General features: G+C 46.8%; 1 protein-coding gene across 2 annotated transcripts in view; it reads right to left on the bottom strand.

Moving 5' to 3' along the window:
* ABRAXAS2 (abraxas 2, BRISC complex subunit) overlaps positions 1 to 20,454 on the bottom strand; it is a 291,880-nt gene extending 271,426 nt beyond the window's left edge. Inside the window, exon 1 of one of the 2 annotated variants that reach the window (XM_078644029.1) lies at positions 20,321 to 20,454. In XM_078644029.1, coding sequence (XP_078500155.1) covers positions 20,321 to 20,392 — 72 coding nt within the window. In that variant the 5' untranslated portion in view covers positions 20,393 to 20,454. Of the gene's footprint in view, positions 1 to 20,226; positions 20,275 to 20,320 lie in introns of those variants that run through there. The other variant, XM_078644030.1, reaches the window with a different exon arrangement.
* Positions 20,455 to 21,903: the final 1,449 nt, after the last annotated feature.

Below are 21,903 nucleotides of genomic sequence, written 5' to 3'. Positions count from 1 at the left end.
ATCAACTGTAATTTTTCAAAACGTAGGACCATCAGTTTTTAGATAGATCGAGAACGTAATACTTAAATAAGGTGCTGGTGCCAGGGTCTTGTAGTTTTTAATCACCATCCAGGAATGCGATCTCAAGCTGAAGATATTTTTAATCGACCAAAAAGAATGACATTTTGCTGTCTTGTTTGGCACTTGCTTGATGGTCGAATAAAGGTAGATTATTGTTCTATACCTCAGCCATACAAGTAGTTGTTAGAGCCTTTTGAAGGTATCTATTATATGGTGATTTTGTATAATTTTCAAGTTCTGTCCAGAGGGCCCTGTTTAATAGGGAGCCAGCTGTATTCTATTTCAGTCGATAATAAAGCTTTGTGGTATACACTCTCTCAATTGTTTCATTTGGAAGTCCAAATTCAAGTCGCACCTGGGCTGGGAAGTCTTACTAATGTATCTGGAAAACCTTTTTTATAGGTGGACACTAGTAATTTGTTCAGAAGTTCATAGTCTTTGCCGTGTAGAGCAAATCTGGCGTATGTTATTGTTGGTAGCATTGCAGGCAATATCCCTGCAAGCAAAGGTGTATATGGCGGCCCCTTCAGTTTTCTTGCCAGGGTCCTAAAGGCGAACGTTAATGCACAAGTTCTTTGTGACATCAGTGTTCTGCTCTTGATGGTTTAGTCTATTATCTATGTAAAACCCCAGGTATCTATAACTAGTTACTTTCTCTAACAGATTACCATCAAGCCATATGTTCTGCTTGGTAGTTGGATAATTACCGATGAGCATTGTTTTGCTTTTTGCCGTATTAATTTCTAGTCTGTTGATTGTTACATATTACTTCATTTCCTTAAGAGACTTTCGGAGACCGATCTTAGTTAGGTTGATTAACACCACATTGTCGGCATAGGAAAGATGATATAATGATAACTTTCCCAATTGCGGTGGATAGGAGTTGATCATATCTAGCCGTTGTGCCAGGTCATAAATAGATTAAAAAAGTGAAGTGCCAACAAGCATCCTCGTTTTAAGTCTTTGTTTGGGGTCCACTTTCTTAATAACCTAGAGCCATCGCCCTGCTTTATTCGAATCCATGTTTGGGAGTAGTATAGCAGTATTCCTCTTAATATTTTCTTGGGAATGTTCCAAACTCTCAGTGTATTTATGTATGTATATATGTTCCTCCAATGACAGTGGGGCAGCATGTTAAAGAAGGTGCAGATAAACCTGGAAGACATGAGCATTTAAAACAGGCCTACTTGCTGAAATCAGTCATGCATTTTGAAATAAAATGAATTTTTGCAGCCGCACTTTGTGCTCTTGTCTGTTTCCAAGGAGAGGGAACTATTGGTAGAGATAGATTTTATATATATATATATATATATATATATATATATATATATATATACACATATATATATACATACATACATATATATACATACATGTATGTATGTATATATATGTATGTATGTATATATATATATACACACACACACACACACACACACACACACACACACACCACTCTTAAACCGTTATTGAACATTCAAAAAGGGAAATTACGAATGGGTTACCACCTCCTTTGAAGTGTAGGATCAATGTTTTGTGACTGAAACGGAGGTTGCAGACCATTGATACATAGCATTCCGAATCACAGTTTGGACAGGACACCCTAAACAAGCCCCCTTCAAATTGAAAAATCGGTATGCATTTCTAAACCCATTTTGTGATTCAGTAAGCACTTACCGAATCACAAAATGGGTTTAAAAAATATTAAACAGCCTTTTCAGGGTTTATGGCTGGTAAGGGGCTTGATATTTCGTACATCTGGCCCCTAGTTTAGAGAGGAGACCATTTAGCCATGTCAGGATAGAGGCATCTGAGAAATAAGCAGGTAAATTCAAGGCTTTCTTGAAGCTATCCTTTAGATCCCCTGAGGAAAGAATGCCTCCAATGATTCTGAACAATCTGCTGGCCTAATTCCACTTGAGGCAGATTAGTAAACGAGTTCTTGAAGAGACCAGTGAGTGACTATCATGGATGAGCAGCCACACAAGATGCACAAATCTATGGATGGGTATGATATAAATGGTAGCCCTCTAGTTAGATGTTATGTTGAAACTAGCCTCTAGGGATTGGTAGGCAGCCGACTCAGTCCCTAGATGACTTTGCTGATGACAGGAGCCTAATTAGAGTTTAAGAATTCAATTACAGGGAAGGGGCAGTGTTATGTCCAACGGTATTCCTAACTCCTTCCAGAATTAAATTGCAGTTGATGAAACGGCAAATAATTGTTTTAATTCAAGGGAATCCCAAGAACTCCTGTCAACTAGGAGTTTGCTGTGTTTACAGTCGGGTGGACAGCAAAAACCTGAACATGCAACAGTAACCACTGTAAAATAGATATGGTATCACTACAGTAATAAGCAGAAAGATATATTTTATCAAGTAAAGATCAAAAGTCTCCCTCCCATTGTTAATTTCTGGAAAAAACTATTGACTATGCCCAACATGAACCAAGGAAACCAATGTTACTGTATGGTGCCAAGAAAGGCCCTAGTGCTGGTATTTATTGGTAAAGAAATTAATGCAAGTCCCTATCTAGGTTGAACGATAATTTTCCTAATGTCAAAGAAGTTTGTCTGCCATTAAAAAGTGTAAGATTTTCACTCTGCAATGTACAACAGTAAAAGATTTGGGGCCATATGTAACAAGCAAATTGCATTCGCAAATGCCGAAATTCATAGAATTTCAGCGTTTGTGAATGCAATTTTGCCAAAAGGTATGTATTAAAGCAAAATAAGGAATCACAAAATCTGCTATTCCCTATTTTGCGATTGCATTTAAGGAATCGCAAATTTTGCGATTCCTTAAATGCAATGTAAGAAGCACCAAAAAAGTGCAATTTGGCCTTAAGGAATCGCAAATTACCACCAACTTCAAGTTGGTGGTAATTTGCGATTTCTTTGAAAAATTCACTTTTTTGCATTTTTCAAAGTGCAATGTGAAGCACATACATGCCGTTAGGGCATGTATGTGCGCCACATGTGCACCCATGCTTATTTCAGGGGTACATCAGGGTGTCCTTTTGACACTCCTGCACCCTTGAAATTATTCTCAATTTGCGATTCTCAAATTGCGAATCGCAAATTAAGAATAACTTCCCATTCATTCCTATGGGCCTCCTGGCCCATAGAAATGAATGGGAAAGTATGCCTTAATTTCGATTTTTTACATACATCCCTATTTGCAATTCTCAAATAGCGATTTCTAAAAAAAAAATCGCTATTTGAGAATCGCAAATCAGGATGTTGATACATACGGCCCTTGGTCCATTGGCTGAACTCGGTGTTAATTACTAAAAGAAGTTATAGTGAGTATTGTATCTTGTGTAACACAATGGCCTTAATGATGGTATTAATAAGGAATACCATTATGAGATGCAACAAGATTATATTCATGACACACGGTTTAGCACATAGTATAAACTATTACAAACTCATTGTTTCATTTGTGTGTGAATCTTGCAGCCCAATGAGTGATATGATCATTCAATATAGCTTACTTTCATGCATCAGATTTAGCATACATACAGTATGACACAGAGGGAAATATCAAGTTGTTACCCAACAAAAGTCTAACATCTTACGTTGCTTGCACTCTTGCTGTGATGTTAATTTTTTCAACTTTCATAATGTACACCTCAAAGATCTGACAACAGCACAGTACTGATCTAGAATAATGACACTTTGTAATGCCATGCTCTCTGGGTGTCTTTTCCTTCTCTTAATTTCCTGGCACTTGGCTGATTCTCATACTCTTCCGATATTATGAACGCTTTGTCCCACTGACAACCTATACACAAACATTTCTAGTTGACTACTCAAACAGGCCCTTTTCGAGTAACTCAGCTCTTCACTTATATTCAAACTGACTCAAGGTATGCTCAAGTGTAGTCGGGCAGGTTTTTTTTTTATTGAAATATTTTGTACACTATGGTGAAGTTTTTTCTGCCACGCCTTTTCTCTTTTCTTGCCATATTATCAGCACTTTACGATTCCCACACCCTCTTTCCAAAATGAACAAAAGTTTGTTCCATCTAACAACCCTTATACAAACATCTGTTAGACTATCTGAAATTGGAGTTTTCTGGCGACTTGGCTTTTCACTTATCATACTGACTTGACGAGTGCCTTTAGCTCAGTCTGGTATGCTTTTTATTTTGGCCAAAAATATTTGTACAAGATGGCTTTAACCAATATTTCTCTATTATATCTTTCTTTTCTGACTATAGTAGTAGGTCTACCTGAGGCAGCATAAACTGGAATTACCTATTTTTTTTTATGTCCCAATGAGTAATTGCTTTACTACCCAATGCACTGACTAAATCCATAAGATTCTACTTCGCTTGTTAATACAATTTATCTAGGAAGAAATTATCTTTAATTTTTGGGCTTTAGTTCACCATTATTCTTGTTCCTATCTACATGAGCAGGATACCAAGACCTGCTAACATGGCTCTGTACATATAATTTCGAAGCATATATTTTTCATCCTATCATTATGTCAAGCCTTAATCTCAACTTATTTTCATTATTGTACAGCCTGATGCAGATATGATTAATTTCCCTATGTTTTTCGGATTCATTCTGCTGTGTATTTCAAACAGCTCAATATATAAAATGTGTTTTACATAACAAGGGGACCCCCAATTTTTGGGGAACCTGGGGTAATCAGTAGTTTCAACAAAACAATAGTTCTCCGAGGCCAATAGATCTCAAAGGTTTTTTAGAAAAACACAGTATGTCCCAAATATTTTTAGGACTCAGCATTATGCAGTGTATCACAGGCAAGTATAAGACAAGTTATATTTTGACATTGGTAAGCTATTAATTTATTCATTGCAGAGTATTTCATTATTTTAAATAAAGGCTGAGGCTTTTCCCTAGGTCGCTGAAGCCACTGCCCAGCCTCCCGATTAACTCCCTGTGCGATGGATCGCCGATAATACTACGATCTAATCCCAATTCTAACCCTCCTATTGAGGTTTTACCTTGGATACTGGAACTACAGCCCAGCCTACAGATTAACTTCCTACTTGACTGATCACCTAAAATACTACGATTTACTCTAAAACAGCAAATATTCAAACATGCCGGTTCTTTGCCAAGTCTCAGGCTTTAGACGCGTGATGAAACTGAGCCAACACTACCTGCCTTCTCTTGATTTGCATCCAACACACGACTGGCCCAGTCATCACTTAAATAGTAGGTGCTCACACAACTGTCCTGATGATGATCTCAAATACACGAGATCGAAACAACATCGACCATACAACATAACTCCTTACTTTATTATTTAATAAACAATTGCCCAAAAAGAGTTTCTTCTTGTTGTTTAAATCGATGCAGGTTTTAATGTCTTCTCACTCACAACAGCACGGTTTTTTCACTTCTCTGTGAGCACTAGTACAATATATACAAATAGCTTAACTTTTGAGGCAGTTTCAACTTTCACTGTAATTACGGATATTACTATAATCAAGAGACCATGCTTCACTTCAGCTTTGGCAAGCTTATTACTCCATATTCCGTCTAGACCCCTGCATCAGTTTTAAACAGATTTTATTTTACCCCCTTTACTTGCTTACCTGTCCAAAAACCTTCAGTTTCTTAACCACAATATTATGGCAATTCATTACCAGAATACACCTGGTACCTAATAACCAATCTTGACTTGCATGAGCGCATCTTATGATTTGATAGTATCTTGCCTTCATTTTAACATTTAAAACTAGAACTACCTGTCTCTTTGTCCACCTTTCATTGGTTAATTCTGACTGAGAGATCACATGGATTAATTAGATACTCATACCTAATAATATTTCTAACCAAGTCCGACCCACAGGTAACCAATCGATACTAGTATCATATTTCGCCCTGGTATCTTTTGCAACATCTCACCAGACCAAGATGCTGTCACAGAGAAAGATTTATGATACAGGCCTTGCTGGATATCGCCTTGCATAGGTAATCAATTGCAGCATTGAAAAAAGTTCCAGATGGAACAAAAACACGTGGTGGTTGGTTTCTTGCTATGCTGTCAGGATCTACCTTTTGCCTATGTAAGACATGATTGAACAAAAGGTAACTGCCTAAAGGGTCATTACACTAAAAATGGTTTCATTTATAACTGCCAGAAAGTTCAACACTACTAACGTGTGACTGAAATTGGTTGCCATTATAAATTATAATGAACATGTTTGAAAAGGATACATGAAACAGGATCTACTTTGCACCTGAATTACAGATATGTAATAAACGTAAACAGCTTATAATTCTTGTTTAAACCTGCAAAACAGTAAGAGAAATACGGTCCCATAGTACTTACAAATCGATGTATTGCAGACTACAAGCTATCTGTAAGAATGGTCTGGTATGTGGCTACTTTTTGATCTTGTGTTAAATTATGTACTTGCTCTCTACTTCGTACCACACTGTCCCGTACAGCCCTTGAACTGCATTAAAAGCAGTCCATTTGAATTGCAAAACAGAAGAAAGCCTGGAATGGATGCATATTTCCCTTATGTGTGCAAACTGGGGTGAGGAGGAGCTCTATAGATTTCTTAGACTTGCTCTGCAGGGACAAAGATGGACCGATTCACTTGAATTTGAATGCCTATTATCTAGTGGTGATGGCCTATAGCTGCTTGTTCTTTAACAAACTCATGGTACGCTGGTGGGTATGTTTGAAAGTGTTTGGGGGTGAGGTGTGTTTGGTTATCAACAAATCTTCCTAGAAACTCACAAGATCCCGAAGAAACATGCACTAAATCTGATGAGCTCGAAATTTATCGCATCAATTCCAACAATCTTCTCTATGATTTTTTACTCTGGGTTGACATGAAGGTCCAGCATGGAGACAGCCGTTTTACAAATCACAGATGACTAATATAGTGGACGCCTAATTTCAACCTTGACAAACCTTTCAACTGACTTAGACGCCAAGTGTTCCATATTGCCCCAGGTCATTTTCAATTCTATGGAGATTGGGACTCTACTCACTGATCAAACCAGCATCAAAATTCACCAATATACTAATGACATCAACTCTACTTTAACGTCTCCTTCATTTCAGACATCCAACACCTCAAACACTGCCCCCACCCTCAACCAGATCTGGATGTCAGTAATAAACAATAAAATAAAAACCAACCATTACAGATCTGACTCAACTACATGAGCCTGGAATGTACTGAACCCAAGCTTTTACTCAACACCAAGGTCCTCTGAATCGTCCTGGGCACCAACCTCAACCCTCAAGAAACATTTCACCAAGAAAACCAAAGTGCATTGGTACAGACTCTCTCTACTGAAGAAAGTGAAAATGTTTCTCCCAGCAAGCAACTTTAGAACTACCATTCAAGTCCTCATACACTGGTAAATAAAAGGTGGTAAAAACCAGTTCAATGGAATCATAACACAAATAATGCTCTTCCACCCCACTTTAAAGGCATTAGCGGAGTTTAACATGCCTCAAGGGCCTAATGGAACTCTGACTGCCCTTGCTGGCCGCACCATAATATACAGAGCCAATCAAGACTGGCACCCTACCTACCTGGGTAACAAGGTCACAACACACCCACAGCCAGTATACCATCAGACTGGAGACGAAGAAGTAGAAAAAAGGAAAAACAAGGCAACAGGCCTTCTCGATTTAGACACACAGAATCTGAAATGGTGCTCCAAGACTCATTAGGACACGCTAGGTCAGTTCCAGTTTAAGAAAGTATTGAAGAAATTTTGAAAGAACAGTGCACCAAAAATCAGTAACAGTTCACTTCCCCTCTTCAGAACTCAAGTACCCCTCAATTCTTTCGACTGTATCTTTGCCTTTGACCCTATAAATCACTTGATTGCCTTTGGGCTACCCAAATATCACATTCAAGGAAGTATCTAATTGCTAAATAACTCAATTGTTGCCTAAACAAAGAGCCAACGCACTGAAACTTTCTGATAATCTTAGCAACAAGCAGCAGAACAGATTTGAGGAACTGTAGGCGGTGAAAGAATAGAAGGCTGACCAATCAGCAGAACATGCAAGGCAAGTGAGAAGCAGAGGATAACTAGGTAACTTAGCAGCAGGGCCATCAAGCCGCAGGGCCGAGCCCCAGGCAATCAAGCCACCGAGCCCCAGGCAATCAAGCCGCAGGGCCGAACCCCAGCCAATCCGTAAGAGACAAACCTTTCCCACTGATGGCAGTGTACTGAAACATGTCACCTCTACCTGATTTGTCTCTCTGCACTCAACTGTGCTTGCCCTGTCATGCACACTTGGTGCAGCCATGCCCCACACCTACCGGGGTGATCAATCAGCCATACATTGCTCCAGAGCTCGCCCAAGGTCACACTTTGCGCATCATGGGGCCCGGGCGCACAGAGTCTCTCATGCCGGTCCTCAAAATGGCACCTGGATACTGCACCACTGCCCGTCCAACACAATGGGGCAGCCCGCGTCTACGAGATCTCCAGCCAGTGTCCAGTAAATGTCCCCAGTAGCAGGCGGTCTTAGCTCGGCCTCGCCAGGCTCAAAAGGTGCCGCAGGAGCACAGTGGGACGCCCACACTCTCCCACGTAAGCGCTGATCAGGGCTGCAGCAGTTCTAGGTACCTTAAATGAAGTTTCCAGCTCAGCTCAGCACTGTCTAGCGGGCCGACTCCCTGTCCACTGATCTCCGGTGCTCTGTGGCTTTATTTTACGAAGTGAAGAGCCGTCCGGTCGACCCAGACACAGCTCATGGCCTCCGATGTGTAGAGCACCCCAGACTACGTTTATTGCTTCAGCCGCCTGTCGCACAAGGGGCCTGGACACACGCAGCTGAGACATCCTCCGCCGGGGCTCTCCGCTCATCACCGGATCGTGCTACAGGCACATTTACTGGTTCACTCAGATCCCTGCTTCCCAGGAAATGCCTGGGGGTGCTTTTTTATGCAGCAGTGGCTACACCACAATACATTTACATTGCGGTCATTACAACGCAAGTCGTTACAACGATTTGTGCTGGATGCCGCTATACACTAAGGAATAGTACGATTTACTATTCCAACACCTTCCCCTACTGTTACGTAGACTGGAGTTGGAATAGTAAATCATACTATTCCCAAGTCCAGCGCCGCTAGTGCAAGTTGTAATGACTTGAGTTGTAATAACTGCAATGTAATGTACCGCGATAAAAATGATTGCATTCTAACCTATTCCTAATAGTCACAACACACTTTACAGGACCAGGGAGGCCAGGCAGGAAGACCTGTGTCCACTTGACGAAGACGACTGGGTGGAGGCTCTTGAATCCCCACGCGGTGCTGCCATTGCGGCACACCTTCGACTTATACAATTCAAATACTTCCACAGGGTTTACTTTACTCACTACAGGCTTTGGCGTGCTGGGATGATCGAGACTCCCTTGTGCCTGCGCTGGGGATTGGCTGAGGGCAGCTTCCTCCACACGACATGGGATTGTAATACCCTATCGTGGTTTTGGCGTGGGGTGCTGGCCTGCCTCTCCGAGGTCTTGGGGTGGGATGTTCCACGGTCTCCGCGTTTAACTATGCTTCACATGACCGATGGGATTGGGGTAATAGATATAAAAGGCACTTGCTATTTCTGAGCTTACCTTGGCTAAGTGTGACATTGCCAGGGCTTGGAAGGTGACTTCCCCGCCCTTAGTTGGGCTATGGAAACAAGACCTTGGTTTCTCAATGGGGCTGGAATTTCCGATTTTTAAAGGCACAGGGATGTCCCCAGAAACACCCGAGAAATATCTAAGCGGTTGGCTGATTATTGAGGTCTATATCTTGAACCTATCCCCCTGGCACCAAGAACTGATGATTTGCCATGAAGATCCAAAGTTGGGTATGCACACTGAGACCAATTGTACTTATACTAATTTATCGCGATTGGAGTCAATATCTAATATTGTTTACATGGACATTGCTACACTGCTGTTCTTTGTTTATAATGTTTACTTTCATATCATTCAGTCTTATGCATCCTCATTTTCGAGACAAATCTATTGTAAAAAGTTGACATCTTTACTAATGCCATATTATTCACCTCTGTTGAAGGGAGTGACTTGTTGCGGCATAGCGACGAGGGACCGGCATCCGCTTCTAAATATCGCAGACTTCACCTCAGTCAAGGGAAAAGGGAAGGCTCGGTCGAGACGCGGATCCGGGAATGAAGGAGCTCCCCCTGGGGTGCTGAAGACGCACAGAGCTGTTGAAACATCACTGAAGCAAGAAATCGAGCCTCAGCCATAGGGGACCCAGCTCGAACACCCAAGTGAGTACCCTGATCTCTCTGAGCCCCAGCGGTGGCGGCAGCCCCTCCCCCCACTCCTGATAGCTTCCTCCACAAACAGAACGAAGCAAGTTACCTCCTTAATGTGCACCACAAAGCACCTGGCGGTCTGAGGGGCGTCTGAAGGGACTTTGTTGAGCATGGAGGGCCAGTAGAAGATTTGTAGTCCCTAAAGGGAGCTGCCCTACCCTAAGATGGTGCCTGGGCTCCCACATCGCAGCACACGCTAGGGGGTTTGTTTCGGGGTTTGTTTCTGTCTTTGTTTGGGTGCAACGCCACAAACGTCATGGCAATCAGGAGGTGCAACCAAAAGGAGGGGGAACATCTGTGAAACAAACTATGAAGTGATGAGCTCTCCTTTGCCCTATTTATTACTATCTGTTAATCCCTTGCCTGACACCAAGATGGCTGCCACTGGATTGCTTTCCATGTCGTGCTACTCCTCTGAGAGGAAAAAAAAAAAAAAAAACTAAGTTCGACCAGACCTCTAACACATCCCCCTTCTGGTTGTGCGGTTGGGGTTAGCACTCCCGCGGATGGCCGTGCTTGGGTACCAGTGCCCCCGGGGGGGAGTAGGGGCTGTGGACAGGCCCTTGCTTGGAGGGCCCGGCGGCGGCTGGGGAGAGCAGTGGCTGCGGTCCTGGGCGCAGTGTGTGGGCCTGGGTGTCTTGGGGTCCTGGGCCTGCCTGACGCCACGCCTGGCATCCCTTATTCTGGTGTGGGGGAGGCCTGCCACATCGCTGAGATCCGCGACGTTGGCTGCATACTGAGGACTTCCTCCTGGGGTCTACCTGAGGTACTGGGGACCCTCCTGCCTGTTGCTGCACTTCGGGAGGGACTACATCGCCTGTTGCGCCACTCGCCAGACATCTGGACTCGGTTGGTCCCCGTAGGGCGTAGCACCCCCGTGGCCCCAATAGGAGTGGGGTGCGCCGTGGGACGTCTGGTGGATTTCCCTCTGGACCTTGGCAGGATGCGACCTGTGCTGTTCTTGTGGCCCTTCTAAGGGGTCTCTGAGTGGACCGGGCTGGGGTCGGGGTGTCTGGGGGATCTGGCCGGGGACCGCCTGCCCTTCCACTGGTGCCCGCCCAGGGAGCCGCTGGCCTGACGTGATTCCCCGCCTGTGTCTGGTATTGGCTGCTGCCTCTGATTGGTGTAGCCTTGGCTAGCTGGGGGCTTTGGTAGTTGCCATCTTGGGCCCCTCATCACTGCTGGTTCTTTTGGTGGGTGATGTGGTGGGCTGGTGGTGTCCCGGGCGGCGGCCCTGCTGCGGAGTGCACCCCGCCCAACGATGACGCGCACTAAGGGGGGCAAAGACGCATCAGGGGCAATTCCCAAAGACGCCTCGGTAGCAGCTATGTGGGGCAAGACGACTGCACAGGCCCCGACTGACCCTGGCCCTCCCTCAGGGGGTGACTCACCTCCGGTCACGCAGGCGTTCATGACCTCCTTTATGGCAGACTTGAAGATGGAACTAGGCTCCCTGCGCACTGAGGTGCACTCTTGCGTCAAAGAGCTGAGGAAGGAGGTGACAGATATCGGTGACCGAGTTGATAGCCTTGAAAGGACTGTTGACGCCTGCACGGAGGAACAGGAGGAGAGGTGGCAGCGCCTGGCCACCCTTGAGGAGCAGCACATTGAATTACAAATAAAGCAAGAGGACTTGGAAAATCGGAGCTGTAGGAACAACCTCCACATTCGGAGGGTTCTACTCGGAGCGGAAGGGAAGGACGCCCTAACCTACGTGGCACAGTTGTTGCACGAGGTATGGGGGGGATGAAGAGGCCTCGCCACCAACTCTGGATCGGGCTCATCGTGTGGCGGGCCCGGTTGGGCGCCCGGGAGTTCTGCCAGACATCCTCACCAGAGTCCACTTCTTTATGGAGAAGGAAGCCATTCTCAAGGCGGCGTGTGCCAAGCAGGTCCACACGATGGTCATCGGATTCAGATCTTTCAGGACTTAGCGCCCAACACCCTGTGGCGAAGGCGAGCTTTCAAACCCATCACCGAAAAGCTGCGAAGTCTGGACATCACTTATCAATGGGGACACCCGTTTGCGCTCATCTTTACATGGGAGACCAAACGCAGGGTGGTACGCTCTTATAGGGAGGTGGCCCAGCTGCTCGGCATGCCACCTCGAGGCCTCTAGCCCCAACAAGGATCCCTGCCCAGCCGCCCTGGTCCACGGTGCTTCAGAAAAGGGGGTGGTGATGAACAGAGTGTCTGAATTAAGCAGACCACTCTTACCCAGTCCAAAGATCAGGGCTTGATCCATCACCGTTATTTAGCTCACTGCCCCATCCCAGCTCAGAACCTGGCTATATGCAAATTAGTCTGTCCCTGGCCCAGTGCATCATGGGAACAGGGCAGACCAAACTACCAAGCCAATTCTTCACCAGAAAGGAGACAAGCTTCCGGGGACCGGTTTCTGCCATTTCAGGCGTCGTCGGCCCGGCTTGCTTGAATCCTGATGGAGCAGTGAGCAAGGGACTCGTGTCTGAGTATACCCTTCCACGCTTATGGTGGACACAATGATTCAGAAAAGGGGGTGGTGGTGATGAACAACATCACCGAAGGTCACCGCTCATTGATGAACAGGCAGCGTCGCGGGCAAAGCAGGACATCATCGAGCATATCAGGTCCCTGGAGGGGGATGCAGCTGTCCCTAAGCAACAACCGAAGACTCCCTGACTGACTCATGTGTGGGTGCATTATTTTCCCTTCAGGCACTAGGGCCAGTCTTCCCTTTCTGTCGGGGGAGGGGGGGGGTATGTGAATTCCTTCCCAGTTACTTTATGGGGCACTTGTTCGCAATGTTGGGGGCTGGGGGGGGGGGGGGGCACCTGTATTGGTTAGGTTGGCGCTAATCCCCTTTTCTTTTTGTCTGTTCTGGTGGGAGTGACATCTCGGGGACTATCTGACCCTTGGGTGTTGGATGTTCCAAACCTGGAATAGGATTGTATGGCCCTGTTGGCCGCTTTTTGGTCTTCTCCCTCTCTTCTTCCATTTCTGTCTCTTGCTGGCTTCTTCTTTCTGTCCTCTTTTGTCCTTTGGGTGTGCTGGGTGGGGGCCCACGTGGCTGCGATGCTTTGTGCATGTGGAGATGGAGGGGGCCCTTAACACCTGCATGTTCCACCCGAGGCGCGCTGGGGGGTGGGTATGCGGGCTGGCCTGGGATCCACCATGACTGCGGACCTACCCTGCCCGTTGAAAGTCTTGACACTTAACGTCAAGGGCCTAAATTCCCCCAATAAACGGAGGTAGACGTGGCGCTATCTGCTCCAGCATAGTCCTGACATCATATTTCTCCAAGAAACGCACCACCTCCACCAAGCTGATGAGTGGCATATGGCATACCCCAAATAACCCCTTCAATTCTGGGCTGCAGCAGATACCAAGACGGCTGGTGTGGCCATACTGTGTAGAAGTGGCATCAGGCGGGGGGAGGCCAAACCCTTTAAGAGCGGGGACGGGCGCTTCCTTAGGGCCACAGTGGGGATTGGGCGCCGTCAGGTTACATCGTGTAATGTATACGCGCCCAACCAGATGCAGGACAGATACCTCCTAACTCTTTTAAGGGATCACGTGCCACAGGGCAACTCCTCGATAATATTGGTGGGAGATTTTAATCAAGTGTGGGACCCCAATATGGACCACAGTGCACCTTCCTTTAGCGGGATGGGGACTATGTCGCTAGCTTTACGCAATCAGATAACAGATCTGGGTTTGATGGACACGTGGAGATATCCCTCCCCCGAGTCGCGGGATTACTCGTACTACTCCCATGTTCATCGCTCGTACTCCCGTATAGATTATTTATTTGTTTCCCACACTTTGATACGGGACATGCTGGGGGCCTCCATGTCTGATATCTCGCTCTCAGATCACGCCCATGTCGAGCTGCTCCTGCAGGACCCGGCCGCTCGCCCCACCAGCGAAGTGCGGTGGCGCCTGCCGCCGAGTATTCTCCGGGACCCAGTCAAAGTTGAAAGCATACGGACTGCCATTGACTCCTACTTCGCTGCCAATGATCTGCCGGAGACACCCTTCCCGGTGGTGTGGGATGCCTTTAAGGCTACGATCCGTGGTCACATTACCTCTGTGTCAATTTTGCGGGCACCCAAGGCTCGGCTATTAGAGACCAACCTTGCAGACAAAATCAAGAAAGCTGATAAACAGGACCAGGATCGCCCCTCCCTGGCGTCGGCTTGCTAATCTGCGGGGTCAGCTGAGAATCTTACGCACGAATAGGGCTGAGAATGCGCTGTTGGCGCTGAAGCAGCGGTACTTCGAGGGGGACGACAAGGTGGGCGGGCTGCTAGCGAGGCGACTGAGGGTGCGAGCTGCCAAAAAACATATAACCAATATCCATTTATCAGACGGGACGTGGGTTAAGTGCGAGGTGTTCCGGGCTTACTATACCACACTATACAAGGCGGAGCTGCCGTCCTCGGACCTGGTGGCAGACGTCTTGAATCAATTTCCGTGGTTGCCGATACACCCCCATCATGCAAGAGCCCTGGAGGTACCTATTGCCGAGGAGGAGATAACAGAGGCCATGTGGGATCTTCCCCTCGGGAAGACGCCCGGGCCGGATGGCCTGCCCTTGACTTTCTACCGCAAGTTTCAAACGCAGCTTTGACCGCACCTGTTACGGCTGTACGAGTCCTCCACTGATGCGGATGGGCCGTAACCCGATATGGGCATGGCAGAGAGAGCGCTTATCCCTAAACCGGGAAAGGACCTTTCGCACTGTACACCCTACCACCCCATAGCTCTGTTAAACACTGACCTAAAAAATTATACTAAGTTGCTGGCGAAGCGCCTAGACCCCCACATGCCGGGGCTTGTGGACCCGGATCAGGTTGCTTCATCTGCAATCGACAGGGGGCGGCCAACGTGCGTAGAATTGCGCACTTGGTGGGGAAAGCCCACCACTGGAATATACCGCCCCTTGTTATTACTGTAATTGCCTAGGAATTGTTGCACATACATTATTTTCCCTGTCCTAGGAATTATATTCCCTACTCAGGGGGTCCTTGTTTTTTTCATATATATACCGGCCTGCCTCCTGTAGCTAGATGCGGAGAAGGCATTCGACCGGGTGGTCTGGGCATTCCTACAGGTGGTTTTAAGTAAGACAGAGCTTGGTCCGAACATGATCGCCAGGGTCATGGCGCCATACCTAGCCCCGCAGGCCAGGATTAGGGTGAATGGGCAACTCACGGCGCCCTTCTCCATTCATAGGGGTACTCGGCAGGGGTGTCCCCTTTTACCCTTGTTGTTTGCCCTGGTAGTTGAAGCCCTAGCGAAATTGATACGGCAGGCGCCGGATATCCTCTGTATTCGTCTTGAAGGACGCGAAAATAACGTAGCGCTTTTTGAAGATGACCTTATCCTCACCTTGACGCGCCCTCAGGTGTCCCTCCCAGCTCTCCACTCTCTATTGCGGCTTTTAGAGCGGGCCTCTGGCCTTAAAATTAATCCCGCTAAATCTTGGGCCCTGAATCTCACTATCCCAAAAGAGGAGATTCCTGTACTTGGGAAGCTTGGGCCGTATCAATGGGCCTCCAACTCCATTCGATACCTTGGCCTCCAGCTGACCCCCTCCCTAGATACGTGGACGTAAATAAACTGGCAGGAGTGTCGAAAGGCAGTCCTGGAAGACCTGCGGCGATGGAAGCCCCTAGCGATCTCTTGGCTGGGCAGGCTCATCGCTATCAAGATGTCGATCCTCCCTAAAATGTTATACTTATTTCAATGTCTCCCCACACCTATACCTTTCCATCAGATACAATAATAATAATAATCCACATTTGTAAAGCGCACAATCACCCGTAAGGGTCTCTAGGCGCTGGGGGCCGTCGGGAAGATCAAGCAAGCTATTGCCCAGAGTCACATGGTGCTGGGCTAACCTGCCACCGGAGCCGGGGATCGAACCCTGATCCCCAGATTCCAGCGTCAGTCGCCCTGGCCGCGGCGCCACACCTCTCCAACGAGACCTTACGGCCTTCATCAGGGGCGGACATCAGCCACGCTTCTCGCAGAAGCTTATGTCACCACGTGATAGGGGGGGCTGGCTTGTTCCAACCTGATGGATTATTCCTGGGCCTCGCATCTACATTTTGTGGTGGAGTGGACGACGACGGAGAGTGAGAAGGTGTGGTTACATATGGATCAGGTGGTTACGGGGCGCACCATCTGGGACCTCACACTGCTTCATCGGGCGGCACGCTCTAGGAGTGCGTATGTAGCGGTGCCCACTAGGACGGTGTTGGATGTATGGGACAAGGTGGCGGTGCGCAGAGGCCTTACGACGTTAACGTCTCCACACACCCCTCTGGAGGGGAACCCGCTCTTCCTGCCGGCTCATCATACGTGCGCCTTTGCGGCATGGGCGAAAGGGGGATGCAGGGCGCTATGTGACCTGTATGAGGGAAGGGTGTTTAAGACCTTTGCACAATGTAGGGAGGAGTTCTGTGTCTCCCCGGAGGCGAGACTGCAAAACGCTCAGCTAAGACACTGGGCTTCTGGGATCGAGATGCAACAGGCAGCTACCCGTGCCTTCACCCCCTTTGAGCGGTTGGTTCTCTCTTTTGATAAACCCAGGGGACTGATATCCCGGATCTATCAGATTCTGCAGCACCCTCCAGTAGTACCCTCTCACCCGTATCAGTGGCAGTCGACTTCCACAACAGATATTACGCTGCGCAGTGGAACCGGCTGTGGCAAGATATCCCCAAAATCCATCGCAGTATTCCACAGCGGGAGAATGCATATAAAATGATGACCCAATGGTATTATACTCCCCTGCGGTTGCATAGGATGTTCCCTGCGTCTTCTCCCCTGTGTTGGAGGTGTCTGACTGCATCTGGGGACTTCATTCATGTGTGGTGGTCATGCTTAGCGTTGAACATGTTTTGGAAGGAGGTACTTAGCCACATTAGGGGGGTGCTGGGATTCCCTCTGCCTGAGGCCACAAACATGATTCTATTGGGCATCAAACCCGCCGGCCTGAAAGCACTCACTCGGAGCGACTGGACTCTGGCACTGCACATGCTAGAGGCGGCTAAACAGCTTACAGCCTTGTATTGGAAACGAGCCGAGGCTCCCCCAGTTGCCGCTTGGTTCCTGCGTTTATGGCATGTCATAGCTATGGAGCTTTTCATAGCGCGGCTGTTAACAAGCGATACCCGCTTTAAGGCTGTTTGGCAACATCTGATTAAATATCTCTGCATGGTCGCGCGTGCGCGTTATATGCCCGCCAGACTTAGGGCGCTTCGCCTTTTTGAGGATGCGATTGTTCCGTCTGATCCTGGCCGACAACTCCCGTAGGAGCCTTGCTCGCTTAACTGCTTGCTTGCGGTGCTCCCCTGGTCTTGGTCCCTGCCAGCGTATGTGATGATATCTGCCTTTTCCCCCCCGCCCACACACACAACTCTCTTATCCTCTATTCTGTCCTATTGTCTCTCCCTTTCCTATTCTCATGATCCTAATATCTGACTAGGTCTGTCTGTTACTCGTAGGCTTGTTGCCTGTCCGATGCCGCTATAGATCCTCCGGGGTCCTCATGTGCACCATGCCCTATTGTTCTGGCTCTAAATAGCATCTTATGCGGCCGGCCCCTCTAGGTTTGTAAATTGCAAAAAACACAGTTGATGGACAGAATGTAGAACGATGTCATACATTCACCCCAGTACAAGGATCTGGGCCTAAATCCATTGTTATTTTGCACTCCACACCACCCTGGGTTAGACACTGGCTATATGCAAATCAGCTCTGACCCTGTGCCTCATGGGAACAGTCCAGTCCGAACTACCAAGCCATGTCCTTCCCAGACCGGAATCAAGCATCCAAGGACCGGTTTCTGGCTATCAGCCTTCATCAGCCTGGATAGCTTGACTCCAGTGGTGTGGAGAGCCTGGGAGTCACGTCTGAGCATACCCAGCCCACTCGGGGTGAAAATTGCAAAAAACACAGTTGATGGACAGAATGTAGAACAATGTCTTACATTCACCCCAGTACAAGGATTTGGGCCTAAATCCATCTTTTTTTGCACTCCACACCACCCTGGGTGATACACTGGCTATATGTCTATCTAGGGTTGTAGGCATTACGCTGTGTTATACCGTGCTCTATGTGATGGATATTTTTTAGGCGCCTGTAGCAACGTTAAACTATGCGGCCGGCCCAATATAGGGTTGTGGGCTGAACCCTGTGTGCCATCGGGTCGGTTCTCTGTGTTTATGTCTGAAAATAAAATAGATCTGAAACAAAGAAGACTACAATATGATACAGCAACTGTCCAAGCTTGCTCTTAGAACCCAGCTCCGTATTGAAAATCCATTACCTTCAAATAAGACAACCTAGAAAAAAAGTAAATTCCATAAACCAAGACACTATGCTGTGTTCCAATTAAGAACTGCTCCTTCACACCTCAAGTAAAAACTCTTAAGACTAATCTCCACGGAAAAACCGAAATCCTCTGCACAAATCTGTTCAACCACTTCGACCACAATTTACAACTCGCTTTCCCTGGATAGTCATTAGCCATGGTCTATCATTCAAAAGTCTCTTCGAATAACGTTAGTTCAAACGTCACCTACTTCTTCTAGTAAAACACCTAATGGTGGCATCTCTTCTTAAGTTGTACAGTCACCTAATCCTCACATCTTCTATTGTTTATCAATTGTAGATGATGCTATTGCGCCTGATTGATTCATTGTTGTACGGTAGGATTATGTAAAAGCAAACAAAACACAGAAATCCTGAGGTGTAATTCTCAGTGCACAGCTTGAGATCTCTTTGCGCAAACAAAGCAACGCCTGTCACCAGGTCTCTTAGCTCCAGGTACTGGTTGCCATTTAGTCTTATTGCTAATGCGAGTCACCCGGTTGCATTTCTATGAGCACCTTCTGTCAGGCGGCCTGATCCATCACAGCATGCTTCTCAGAAGTGCATTCCAAAGGGCCCACTACACACATTATACATGGGGTTTCATTCCTCAGTGCACAACATGGCAGAATGTCTCACTCCCTAGGACACTATCAATGGATTTCAGTCATAAGAACACCGTCAATAGGTCTAATTATTTTCTGTGCCACCTTCAGGGGCATTGTTTCTTAAAGCACACTTATTATTAGGTTTCTTTCAAGAGGGTAAAGCATATCAAGGGATCTTATTTCACTGGGCACCTTAGGACACGGGCCTTAACCCTGCCTGACAGGGGTATAATTCTCTGCGGCATAACTAGGTAGTGCAACTCAATTCTTAGGACACCGTCTGTCAATGGATAGAGCTTCTTAGAGACCACAGTTACATCGTTTCACTGGGGCTCATTCCTCAGGACATTATCGGAGAGTGGGTGGTAATTCCATCAGTATTCAGCCTGTCAGGGCTTCTTACTCTTCAACGCAACCGTCAGCTGCCTGTGATCTCATTCCCCAAAAAATGCCCTTTAACTAGCAGACGTTCGTCAGAGCACCGCCCTTCCCGAGGTCTCATTAATTCCTTACTGGCACCAATATTCAGGGTACACTGTCTTTCAAAATTGTCTGTACTGCCACTGAACTCATTCCTCAAGCTGTCTCCGGCCAGAGGTGGTCGCTTTCCACATATTAATACATGTCTGTCTAACTGTTAAAAGCCTCGTTCTCATGACACTGCATATCAGGAGCTCACATTCCTCACCGTACATACACATTGTAGATGCCGCCCCCGCTCTCCAAAGCATTGCTTCACCTGGGAAGGGACTTATCAGTATACTACACCGACTGTCAGAGGTTCGAGCCCTCAGGTAGCTGTCTATTAACGAGTCCTCCTCTTTGGCCCCATCTGCCCCGCCCCACTGCACTCTAACTCCAGGATCTTACTCTACCTTGCACTCTGCCGGGTTATCATAACTAGCCATCCCAAACAACAAGTTGCCATTTCTCTTGCCCTCCTCCCACTTTCCCTCTTGCCCCGCTCACATGGTCCGCTCCGCTGTTGGCGCTGTGGAAACACACGGAACTGAAGGTGTAACCAGAAATGGAAGCCGCCATGATGGAAACCCCCCTCCCTCCCACAATGCAACGCGCTCACCAACAGATCGCACGCACCCGAGGTTCACTCACATCCTGACCCGGACGGTGGCCTTGTGGGAAATGGTGTTCCTAGATGCGGCCGAAACTTCTTTATATTAACGAAGAGGAAAGACGTGTAAGTAAAGTAGCTCGTGTTCATTTTCCTATGCAATGAGATCGCCCGCAGTCAATGGGGACTGTGCTAAAGGTGAAGTAGAAACTCTACGACTGCGACAGGTCTATTCAACATTAAATACTTGACCTCAGTGGTCGAAGTGGGGGGCAGGGGAGTAGGCGGAGAATCAGTAGTGGGATTGACCCGAGCATTGGCTCAGTGGGCGGAGTCAGAGGTGTAGCCAGATTGCACATTCCATTTTGTAGTATTTGATTGGCATTTGACTGCCCATTTGCAGTTTATTAAGTTACTAATTTCAACCAATGGTTACAAATGATTATTTAAGGTTTAATATGAGATACTGTGTGGTAAATGAAGAACAAGCATTGAAAAATGCAATAGGTCTCTCCCTCGTTTAAGTTAAAGCAATTCTGTTTGTAATTAGGTGGCTTTTTAGATTTGCTTTTATTAGTGTCTTTCAAACTTTCATGTACATAACATGCATATGTGTATATGTATGCATGCATTTGTATTTGTATTTATATAGATATGCAGATGTCTATATATGTTTATATATGTATGCATATATATATATATATATATATACATACATACAAATTCTTATACATTTATATATATACATATATATGTGTGCGCTTAGAGAGGTATAGAGTAGTAGAGAGAGGGAGAGAGGTAGAGCGAGGTAAGAGGTAGAGAGTGAGTAGTAGAGAGTAGAGAGTGAGTAGTAGAGTTTAGAGAGTAGTAGAGAGGGAGTAGTAGAGAGGGAGTAGTAGAGAGTGGGTAGTAGAGAGAAGAGTGAGTAGTAGAGTAAGTAGTAGAGAGTGAGTAGAAGAGAGTGAGTAGTAGAGAGTGAGTAGTAGAGAGTAGTAGAGAATGAGCGCTTAGAATGAAAACCCGACAGAAATTCCATACAGTTTAGAGTTCGGATGTGTAGCCTTGGCCCCCTGGGCAGCGGGAATGTGCACAGTAAACTAAAGAGGTTCCCAGTAGTACCGGCTGCGGCAGGCAGCAAAAGAGAGAACTTTGGGCTTTAAATCCTGGCATTGTCTTAGTGACCGAATGTGTGATTCTGTGTAAATAACGCTGCTACAGAGTGTGAGGTGAGGAGGGGTGGGGGTGGGGCTAGTAGGGGAGCAGTAGGTCTTGGGTGGGACGAAGTGCCATAAACAGGGAGAATGAGTAGGAGAGATATGCGTGTACTTGCAGGGTTCGCTGATGGTCCTGTAGTAGTGAGGGCAGACATGGAGGGCGCAGCACAGATCACAATGACATTGGTTAGGTGGGGGGGGGGCGCATCGCCGCACACAGGCACAAGGGCTTCCACCCTCAAAAGATTGCCGGACTGGCTCACTCG

Source organism: Lissotriton helveticus, chromosome 5_1 (genome assembly GCF_964261635.1).
Source record: "Lissotriton helveticus chromosome 5_1, aLisHel1.1, whole genome shotgun sequence".
In the NCBI taxonomy this organism is placed as follows: domain Eukaryota; kingdom Metazoa; phylum Chordata; class Amphibia; order Caudata; family Salamandridae; genus Lissotriton; species Lissotriton helveticus.
The sequence above is the reverse complement of the archived record's forward strand: the minus strand, read 5'-3'. Positions and strand labels throughout refer to the sequence as shown.